This window comes from Dendronephthya gigantea, unplaced genomic scaffold, assembly GCF_004324835.1.
Source record: "Dendronephthya gigantea isolate DGI-Jeju-01 unplaced genomic scaffold, DenGig_1.0 000164F, whole genome shotgun sequence".
Lineage (NCBI taxonomy): Eukaryota > Metazoa > Cnidaria > Anthozoa > Malacalcyonacea > Nephtheidae > Dendronephthya > Dendronephthya gigantea.
This window is the reverse complement of record NW_021163174.1, coordinates 451,778-462,450: the sequence shown is the minus strand read 5'-3', so window position 1 is coordinate 462,450 and position 10,673 is coordinate 451,778. Positions and strand designations below refer to the sequence as shown.

The 10,673-nt window shown below is 36.7% G+C and overlaps 3 protein-coding genes across 3 annotated transcripts; 1 reads left to right on the top strand and 2 right to left on the bottom strand.

Annotated features, from left to right (window-relative positions):
- Positions 1-742: 742 nt before the first annotated feature.
- On the bottom strand, positions 743-5,208 carry LOC114537782 (the record flags this gene model as incomplete). Its single annotated transcript, XM_028558876.1, has 10 exons — positions 4,917-5,208; positions 4,005-4,096; positions 3,747-3,831; positions 3,522-3,559; positions 3,176-3,371; positions 2,919-3,089; positions 2,665-2,739; positions 1,997-2,164; positions 1,322-1,394; positions 743-837 (listed from the first exon to the last, which is right to left on the bottom strand). Coding segments are annotated over exons 1-10 (1,167 nt in total), but the record flags the coding sequence as incomplete, so codon positions are not given.
- A 99-nt stretch (positions 5,209-5,307) lies between these two features.
- Positions 5,308-7,182, top strand: LOC114537790 (ragulator complex protein LAMTOR3-A-like). Its single transcript, XM_028558881.1, has 7 exons — positions 5,308-5,376; positions 5,459-5,493; positions 5,858-5,916; positions 6,258-6,331; positions 6,508-6,567; positions 6,705-6,768; positions 6,987-7,182. The coding sequence occupies exons 1-7, from the start codon at positions 5,368-5,370 to the stop codon at positions 7,067-7,069; spliced, it is 384 nt and encodes a 127-aa protein (XP_028414682.1). The 5' UTR covers positions 5,308-5,367; the 3' UTR covers positions 7,070-7,182.
- Positions 7,183-7,217: 35 nt separating this feature from the next.
- LOC114537789 lies at positions 7,218-10,400 on the bottom strand. The gene is made up of 7 exons (XM_028558880.1): positions 9,910-10,400; positions 9,384-9,563; positions 9,067-9,185; positions 8,771-8,852; positions 8,328-8,577; positions 7,835-7,938; positions 7,218-7,728 (listed from the first exon to the last, which is right to left on the bottom strand). Exons 1-7 carry the CDS (start codon positions 10,322-10,324, stop codon positions 7,502-7,504), a joined length of 1,377 nt encoding a protein of 458 aa, XP_028414681.1. The 5' UTR covers positions 10,325-10,400; the 3' UTR covers positions 7,218-7,501.
- Between the last annotated feature and the right edge of the window lie 273 nt (positions 10,401-10,673).

The following is a 10,673-nucleotide window of genomic DNA, read 5'->3' as shown; positions in this document are numbered from 1 at the left end:
CATTGGCATCACTTTGTGATGACCTACGACGGTTCGACGATCTCGTTTTACCACAACAGCCACCTTAAGCTGACCGATTCGAGTTGCTATGGCAACATTCTCAGCAAAAATTCCCAGGTTGTGATGGGACACACGAAAACGAGAGCGCGTAACGGGAGTGGAGAGATGAAAGACGTGTATTTTAATGGCTACATGGACGAAGTGATATTGTTCAAAAAAGCCCTGACCGCTAAACAGGTTACAAGACTTTACCAGCTTAAGGTTGTTTAAACATTTTAAATAATACGAACCATTTAAAAAGCTGAATATTCATTTCACACTGCCGTGTTGGATGCCTTACTCCCAACTCTGACAAAATATTTTTAATTGAAAAACACTTAATTAATTTTGTTACTAAGCCTATGACTGATATATGCTTTCTTAATTTTGACGCTATTATACTAATTTGTTTAACTTATTTTCGTTTATATTTTGTTAATATGATTTGTAACGAATGTGTTGATATGATTTCTAATGAAATATATTTGTAACGAAGTTGCTTCCAACAGATCGGAAGAAAACGAAAAGGCAGACAGTTATCTAAAGTAGGAAAAGGGACTTTTAGCCCCTATTGTTTCAGCCGTGGAGAAATATCACTTTAAACAAAACTTGGGGAGATAAGTGAATTTTAGCCCCCCCCCCTCCCTGTTTACCCGTACGCTCTGTGCAAAACATCATTGCCAACACGTGTATCATTTCTTACCTTATACATGTCCTGAACGCACCCCCGATCCCTCATGATTTCATTAATACTTTTTCCCGCCTTCCCCGGATAAGAGACCAGAACATTCACCCCTCCTGGAAAATATACAACTCAATTTTCAGTTTGACCTTTGCAATCCGGGAAATAGAGATTTCAAATCGACGTGCATCAAAACAAAACCGTTATTACTGCAAAGCATTATTTCGGGGAAGTTGAAGATTTCACCAATACAAATTGGTCAATGAGTTTAATTTGCATGCGTGTTACTGTTTATTTCATGGATTTAAATCCACATAATCTCAAGTTGAAGTTATAAAATACAGTATCAGTTAGTACGTTATAGAATTTTTTGTTCTGCGGCCAGTTGTATAACTATAAGACTAGTTAATTTTTAACTGTAGTTAAGGACAGAATTACAAAGAACAGAATTACAGAAAAACAAAACTAGAATTTAACTATATATGCAAAATGTAGTTAAAGAGTTTTATACAACCGCTTTCTGTACTCTGTAGTAACACTGGATGAAAAAATAACAACAAATATATTAAGTTGTTCAACTACATCAACCATACAACTCACCATGCGTGTTTTCCGAAATAAATTTGACACTCACAAGTTGCCCAATGATAAGATTTTTCAATTGCTCAATTCCCTAAATACAGGAATATTGATAAAACAATAAACAACGCGTGTCAAACAGGGCTTGGAAAAAGTGGTAGAATGTGAAAATATGGCACGGCAAAATTCACTATAGTTTATGTATTTATGAGCGGGAAAAATCCTCGAGCTCAAAATAGACAAATGTAGACAAAGTTAAGGAATTTTACGTTAACACTTTTGCTGCGATTTTATGTGCGATTTTTTTCTTTTGATAGATGTGAACGAGTAGTTAGTTACGAATGTTCTGATGTATGAGAACTCTTATTTAAACATCAGTAACTAATTCACTCGTTAACATCGATTGAAAGAAGAAAATCGTACATAAAGTCGCAGCAGAAATTGCAAGTGTAAAAAGGCCTTTACAGACACAGTATTATAATTTTTACGTTTTACAATATTAGCCGTAAGCAAACTTTGCGCAGTTTTTTTAACTCAAAGACTCAAACTCTTTCAGTCTTTCTATAGTATAGTATAATAAGTGTAGTGTTGCATTTTGTTCGTAGTTGGAACCAGTCCAGAGTTCTGCAGTCCAAAATTAAGTTGAGGGCCTTTTAAGTTTAGCGTGTAAACCGATTATTGTATTACATGTCTTACCAATGCGTATGTCATCTCGTTTGCCTCGGGATCACTGGACACAGCACAGTCTGCGAGATGATAAAGTTGTGCAAATGGTCGGACGTCAGCCAATGAGGGTGGCAACTCAACTAAGGTTTCCTTTTTAATTGTTTCTGTGTTGCCAAAATCAATGTACCTCACAGTTACCTTAAAACAAAAAGTTTGTCGGGCAGAATTAGTTCTTTCTTCAAACCTAATGACAGTGAGTTTTCGAACCTAATGACAATTCAGACTGGATGCGATGCCCCTTGGGTCTTCAGTAAAAGCAATTTATACTTCTATACTACAGTGTATTTCATTGTTATCTCAAAGACTCAAACTAAATTGGCTATCTAAACCGGATAAATTCTTAAGTATAATTTTTATGTTCATTTTTTTCACATTCGTTTTCATACCAAAACGGTTTCAAACACTGTCATAATTTACAATAGAAGTTGAAGCTAATTTAATTTTCCTTGGATCTAAACTGATAATAAAATAGACAAAAAAGCTCAAACATGACACTTGTATTCAATTTAACAAACTACCAGTTCAAAAAATTTCTTTTCAGAGATCTAGTAAAGGTGATGTTTTTATCACTCCAGTCTACTAAGAGTATGCACATGGGTCAATTTAAGAGACATAATACTAAAACATTTTTAACTTACCATCCCCTGTGAAAGAAACTTGATAACCGAACATCTATACCAAAGATTATCAACAGGGTACATTCCACCATAAATCTACACAAATATATAAAAAAAGTTATCATAATCCAAAAACTAGTGGATATAACTTTATAAAACCATTAAATTTTCTGCAGTTTGGCACAACCCAGAATAACACTTTATCAAGTATCAACAGTGAAAAACTCCACCTAGGAATTGTGTAACTGTTAATCACTAACTAGAAATAATCAAACCTTATTCTTCTGAAGGGAGTTGATGTCAGCAACCTTCAGGCCTGTGGGGCAATAAAACTGTAGTTCATCACTTGCAGTTGACAAATTATGTGCAACGGTTGGCTTGGCAATCTGACCCCAAAATCTGACTGGTGAATCGACTTCTGTGACTAAAATCACTTTTTCCTGTTCCTAGATCGATTAAATAAGATTGCTTTTTCAAGTTGTAATGTTCAGCTATAGCTGGAATCATTAATCATAGCACCATGTTATCTGACCTCACGACTTCTCTGTCGGTCAGAACTCCATTCCTTCTTTTGAGGATGTGATGAGTTTCCATAACCACCTCCATAATCTGAAGTTTCACCACTACCAAACGGCCTTGTCCGAGGTCGTCTGCAATCTGAATCATTCACTCGCTTGTGTTCAGAATACATTTTGCCTCGAGGCTGACCAAAGTCTGACCTGCCTTGCCTAGAAAGAGCATAGATTTTTATGAAGCTTTGAAGCTACAAAGGTAATCAAAGTTATGTGTATTTTAATGCACTCTCTGGTATTTCATGGAGACAAACCACACCATCACTATTTAATATTTATTACAAAATAACATAATATATTTTGTACCTTTCTTGTTTGTATCTGTTTCTTTGAGCAATATTTATCTGAAATAAAATGATGCTTAACAAGAGACACGAAATAGTAACCAATAGTTCTTTGTTTACAGCAAACCAAAAATTGGGAAGTACCATTAAGTATTACAATTGTAGCAAATATGTACTATCATAGAATAAGACAAGATTCTACAAAGTATTATGCACAATATTGATTGATTTAATTTGCCAACAATACCTGCAAGCTAACATTTTCAACAGGATTATGAGCCAAGGCATCAACTGCACATTTTGCCATCTCCTCTTGTGGATATCTTACAAAACTATGACAACAAAAAAATTTTAAAATATGCTTTAGACATATATTTGTACAACATCATATTTGCAACAAGGGTATTAGACCAATATAGTAATTGAAGGTAAGGAAGTGAACCATTGCAAATAGACCTGGACAATTTAAAGCATAAAAATTGACCAGCAAAAAATTTTTACTCACGCAAACTGTAGTCTGTTTAAATTCTCTGGGCTATTCCTTAAATCTACTGATTTAATTTCACCGAAGGGTTGAAAAATTTCCATTAGTTTCTCCTAGAAAAAACCCCAAGTCATTAGTTCCCTGGAGTCAATCATCAGATATCTAACAATTGACCTGTAAACTGTATAGTCATAGTTCCACCAAAAAAGTAACAGTCAATCAATACATGGTCTATCTCCTAATGACTATACCTGCCTATGGTGCTGGGATTGGACAAGAATTGGACAAGTTATGTCTGAATCCAAAGATCACTCAATCAGAAAATTCTGCATGTTGATCAAAGGATTTTTTGGCAACATTTTTTGATCACTAAATATCAAATCACTTTGATATTGTGTTTTTAACATCTAACTAAAATCAGTCGACTACTAAGTTTCGTTTTTCAATCAAGCTGGATTGGAATTGTTAAAAAGTCACCATTAATGTTTCCGCTACCACTGAAATGACACAGGCCATAACACCTTCAGTTTCATGGGCTAGGGTTGAAGTATAAAAATACAAAACTCTGGGTTGGGTTATAACTTATAAGGGTCATGTTTGGTTTAGAGCACTCTCCTGTGCAAAACTGAAGATATTTGGAAGAAAGAATTAGTGGTTGGAATCTTGTTGGTTTGCAGAACAAGTCTATGCCAAGGGTCCATTCTTGGCATGTGGTAGAGAGCATTGAACAAATTTGGAATAACAGGTTATCAGTGATGGGGGGCCGGGGGGGAAGTCTTATTGAAATAGACGTCCCATCCCATTGGAGTATAATTTGGCCATTGGCCTAATTTTGGGAACATTACCATTACATACTCAACATTATTAAGTAATCATACCACCACATGAACACAAAGCAACAGATCAAAACATTCAGCATACAAGAGTACAAACCTTCGTCCAATCTGACGGGATTCTGCCCACATAAACGTCAAATGTAGTCTGCCATCCTCTTCGTTCAGTTTCTCTCTCGTTGCTGTTGCCTGACCTACGAGGACTTTGATCATGTTTTTCCGACATCGGCGAGCGATCGGAGCCAAATTTTGACTTCTCGGACGAGCTCTGCATCGATATAAACTACTCACCACCCTTCGCTGCCCTCGAACAATATTTTAAATGATTTTTTCGACAATTTTCTAGCGAAACATCGGTGATTCCCCCACGTGTTGTTTTTCCTGCTGATTTCCCTGACAATATTACGTTACGAATGATTATTCTGAGCAGTGAGCCCAACGTTTGCATAAATTTGCACAGCAACATAGTATTATTCATGACCGTATTTCATGTAAGCCTTAACTAAGTGGATCAATGACTTAGAAAATAGATCAAGATTCAAGTCAAAATTATGTCTGAGGTTGGAGAAGTATAAAATATCTATTTTCTTACATATTACGCTTTATTTATTTACTTCTTTGTTTGTTTCTACGTGTTTCTAGAGGTTGAAAACGTTTTTTGAGGCCTTGTTGAGGAGGTAGTTTTTTATGTCTTTCAGACTAGCTTTGTCTGCTTTGATGCGACATTTTCCGTGTTTATCTTTGGCATGTATTATTTGCATGTACGATATTATAATATAAAACAGTCTGTTGTTATCACGCTTTCTTTATGAAGTCATTGTGACCATAAATGACCTAATATAAGAAATTGTTAGATTGTTACTTTGTTGTCATGTGACTGTCAAATGTATATAGTGACCCCACGCCAAGGTCATATTAGAATCTTATTAATAAATAAGTGGATGGTTGAAGGAGCACTCTCCAATGCCAACATTGTCTTTGTTACAGTCTGTTGTTTTGTCATGCTCAGGCATGTTTATAGATAGGTGTTTGTATTTATAGGAACTCAGATTTTTTGGCTGCTGTAGTCACTGACAAGGACGGTGTGCCCATAGTGAAAGGTACCACTGCTGGTGTAAAATTGTAAATACAATAATTATTACCATTGTCATTACCATTCACTAAAGTAGTATGGTCACACCATACCCATCATGATGATTCCAACATCCCTAGTAATTATATATTTACTAATCAGAAACAATTTCCCAAAATTCAATGGTACATAGATAAATTTTTTATCTACCTCTCTGATCAACACTCTCTGTAACCAGATGGTAAAGAAACTACTTTAGAATTGCAGAATCTTGTCATGTGTATGTTTGCCCCACCTTGTTCTCCTAACTTGTAATCTTCATTCGTCTCACTATTATAAATATTTCTCTCAAATCCTTTTACTCACCAGCAACCCAAGACAAAGTGCCAAACAATGTTTTAAGAGGAAGCTTTCTAGCAACTTTTGCATCTGCAACTGAACAAGTAAAGACAACTTTCATTAGAGCAACACTATGTTTAAAATACTAGGATTGTGTTGCTTTCATATGACATCAGTTTGACTGGGAAAGATGAAAATCAATTTCCAAATACAAAACTTTTTTTCAGAACTTTGGTCAGTTCAAACCACTGTCTAACACATTTTTTATGCTTCATTCTAGGCAAGCAAACTTGGTCTTTCAAAGAATAAAACTATTGTTTGCTCATTTTCATCATTTCAAGTATGTTACCTTCAGGCATACATAGTTAATGACAATATGTTTTTTTTCAATTTTTTCCTGCCCCTTCATACTCCATACTGCCATTTCAGATATATACAAGTAAATATAATACATAGAACAACGTATTTATATTTCAGGTCGTCCAGTTTAATTTTCTTCCACTAGTTGTGACAATAGTTGCAACAAGTCAAGCCAACACAGGTATGCAAAAGTGACAAGTGTAAAAGTTAGGTTGGTTCAAGTTTGGTCCAGTGTTTTTATAGAAGAAAATCACATTATAATGCAAATAATTTCAAAACTCTCTGTTCCTAGAGGATTAGTAAGGTCGGCCTTTTTCATCCAGCACAAAGCGTACACTGAAAGAAACCTAAACTAAATTACGCTCGGTAGTTTCCAGGTTTTTTATTTTATTTTTTTAGGATTGATCCTCAGTTTAGAAAACGAATTCTCAGACGACGTGAAGGAGATGTCTTCTGCAATTCGCGCAATTTCAAAAGATTAAATAAACGATTTTATATATACATTACTCACTATAGTCACGAGTCACGACTAATTTCTGACTGAATAATCATGTGTGGAAGCTCAATTAATGCAATTACATTTTTATAAAGATAACTGGATAAAGTGTAAAAAACTGGGTTTAAAAAATGGGGAAATCCTCTCGTTAATTCTCTTGAAATTTTGCGTGCATCTCCTTTGAATGTATGTGAACGATCTACCATGTCCATGGTCAATAACGAACATTCAATACTCTCATTCACACTCATGAGAAAAATAGCACCAAAAACCACACCAAAATTCAAGATGGATTGCAAGTGTAAAACTGGCTGAGGCTGATACTTCTTCAATGTGGAAGTTTTTAAACTTCCCAATGTGCCAACGCACATGCGCATCGAAGATAGGAAAATCCACTCGTATGTATGTACAGTCAACATCATTCTTTTTCCGGCTTATATTCCAATATACTTTTCAAAACGCTCTGTTGGGACTTGATGGACTGGTGACTAGGCGGTCTTTGAGCAGCAGCGTCGAGGGAGTTGGTCGGAGGAACGTACACACTTTGCTGAGATGCGGCGCGTGCTGAATGACGGGAAGGCGGCACGCGATTCTGATGAGAGAACACGCGAGGGGAACATCGCGATTCGAGTTTACTGCGAATTTCTAAAACAACAGAAAATAGTTGTCGTCAGCCCGTCTCAAATGACGGGCCTTTTCCCAAGTGAAAAAGGCTAATTGTCAACACACTTTAATATCTCCAGTACTTTACCTTCGATTTGAGCGTCACTGGTTCCCGGTCGAGGTTTGAATGGAGAGCTGGGTTTCAGTTCACTTGCAATCCAATTTGATTTCACTCCATTTTGAGATGCGGGTCTGCGGACAAACGAGATATTTTAGAAAAGTTGGAACTATTAACAAACTTGATTCATTGTGGAAATTTAATTATACAATCGTAAACCCTATTGTGTCAATTAGGCAGACTTTTTAAAGGGAATAGTTTTAGGTCCACATTAACACAATAGCAATTAGCAAGACTGGTTTGGATTTTATTTCAACTATGGCTATACCACCATCCCTAGCCTAGGTTTCGCTGGCCTGTCACTCGCTCGTGATTGGCTAAACTCGTAGTATTATATCACATTTAATTGATCCATATGCATCTTCTCCGGCTCAATAAAAGCGGGTAGTGTTGGTACATATTGAAGGTGAAGCTATCGCATTTGATAAATGATAGATACAAACGAAAATTAGCGTATTTGCACCTCGGTTTTTGCAATTCCTCAACCGCAAAAGTTTTCTGCGTTTCTCCTATGTTATCCTTGTCTTGAAGTTGCTTGGATTTTCTTCCTTGTTTTTCGTTATACTCTTTAATGGCGTCTATATCAAGTGTGCTTTCGTGTTGCAACAACTGATCTTCGTAGATTGGCGACCGCACCGCTTGCTGGTAGCCCTCACGAAATTCAAAGTCCGACGTTGATATGGCACGAATCATATCGAGAACGAGTTCTTTTTCTGCAATTGAAATAGTTTTTCAATGCTGAACTTACGAAAGCCCTAGCTGATTTGTACTGAGTCTAAGTAGAACTAGTCAGGTCTCGATTATTCAACAAGGAGTTGAAACGTAAAGCGAACTATTTAACTCTCTAGTACGTTCAATTTTTCACTCAACATGCCTCATCATAATACATGAAGTTAGTGAACCCACCTCTACTGGGAGCATTGACAAGCCAGGATTGAACAGCAGTGATTGAATCTGTTTGCAGAATATTACACAATGTTTCCATCACCTACAATTCAGGAATTGCCATGAAAATGCGCAAACAGAAATTGGCAAGTGGCATCTCATCAACTGTGATGCCGTCAATAATATGATAATATAAACCGCGATCTGAGTAACTTAGTAGTTTGGCCACTAATATATTTGTTGCAGCAGCACCTTTTGGCCTACAGTAACTGCAAAAATCTTAAAAAAAGCAAGTATTTTGGGGAAATGAAACATACCCATCCTTCGTTATCTGTGACAGACATTATGTGTTCCAGCGGCCTCTCAGACGCTTGTCGTGAACACTGTCTTGATGCTGGTGGCATCTCATGGTTCCCTGGAGTCCTGGGTTTATCACCTAAGAGTATAATATAGGATTGAAAGAACTTTTGAACTGAGCCATGATATAATGCTGGTTTTAATGTTGGTGCCTACCATACATTTACTGGACAATGATTTAAATGACCAAGTGCAAAATGTTGGTAATGTAATTACCATGATAGCAATGATCAGATCATGGTAATATTGGCAATGATACTGTTGCTGACAGACCTACCATTTCTGGATGGTGGGATACCTCCATTCACAGCTTCCCTTGATGCAATTGGCCTCTCACTCTGCCGAGAACTTGGTGGCTGTAGTAGTCCAGTTTTGCTGATAGTTGGATGGCGTTTTCTTAAACCTGCCGCTTCTGTTAACTTTGCAAGCTCCTCTCTCCAAGTCTGTGTTATGGGTACTAAAATACGATACGAAGTAAGACATATAACCACTACCGTTATTCGTACTAAACTGGTCGCATTAATACAGTAAATAATAAATTGCATGCAGTGAAGACAAATACTAATATGAATGTGCTCTTTACCGACTAGAAGAAAACCTTAGGCAAAAAACAAAAATATCTTTCAAAACAAAAATTTCGAGTATTAGAAGCTAAAAGTGAACTCGTAACTATGACAACAACTGTGTCACGCTTTGCAAACACAAAAGGCAAATCCGTAAACCCCGACCAAATAAGACTCCATAAAATTTATTTACCGAATACAAAATCCTTAAACAAAGTACAGACATAAAAGGTTCCTTACCTAAGCCAATTCCCGGTACAGCTTTTTCCTTACATGTCACAAAAGATGTCGAATTTAAAGGCATTCGTAGTCCCCTTACGCGACCGGTTCCTTCAGCGGGCAAAGCTGGAGTTTTGACCAAAAATCTTGCCGGATCTTCGTGCGAGTTGCTGTCTATCACCGTACAAACAGGAACATCTAGCAAGCCTTTAAGATGGATAACTCTTTTCGGATGCGGATTGTGGCGCACAAAAAAAGGACTCTTGCTTGATCGTTGGGGAAAGCTGGCACTTCGACTATGCAAGCCTTGTCTTGAAGGCGATTTCGAGTCGAACGCATATCGGCTTGTTCGCGGCAACTCGTTTAAACTGTCGGAAATTAGTTTGCCGCGGCTTAGAAGCTTCCTATCTGTTGCCACCTCATGCATTGTCGCCATTTATGCCACAAAGATTAAAGTTTAAACGTCAAGTTTTTCCAAATATTCGTGTATACCTTTTGAATTGAAGTGCTGTGTTAATAAATAATGAGTGTATCAAATTACTCTGTACTAATGTAAATTGAACACGTTGTCATGGAATTATTCGAACAAGGTAAATAAAAACACAACGGGCTTGTTTGCAAGTCGAATTAGTTTTAATCGAAATATACTCGTGGGATTAAACAATAAATTGGGCAACAAGGTATTCCGTATTTTCTTTCTTTTAACATTCAAGGCACAAAAAATGAAAGGGGCGAAAAAAACAAGGGGCAAAATTGATTGGTTGAACATGGGGTCAAAATCAAAG

Coding starts and splice junctions, on each gene's coding strand:
- LOC114537790 (XM_028558881.1), top strand. Junction 5,494..5,857: donor TTTGAGGCCTTGTTGAGGAG/GTAGTTTTTTAT, acceptor TTGTATTTATAG/GAACTCAGATTTTTTGGCTG. Junction 6,769..6,986: donor AACAAGTCAAGCCAACACAG/GTATGCAAAAGT, acceptor TTATTTTTTTAG/GATTGATCCTCAGTTTAGAA.
- LOC114537789 (XM_028558880.1), bottom strand. CDS start 10,324: ATGGCGACAATGCATGAGGTGGCAACAGATAGGAAGCTTCTAAGCCGC. Junction 9,564..9,909: donor TGTACCGGGAATTGGCTTAG/GTAAGGAACCTT, acceptor ATCGTATTTTAG/TACCCATAACACAGACTTGG. Junction 8,853..9,066: donor TCACAGATAACGAAGGATGG/GTATGTTTCATT, acceptor CCTGAATTGTAG/GTGATGGAAACATTGTGTAA.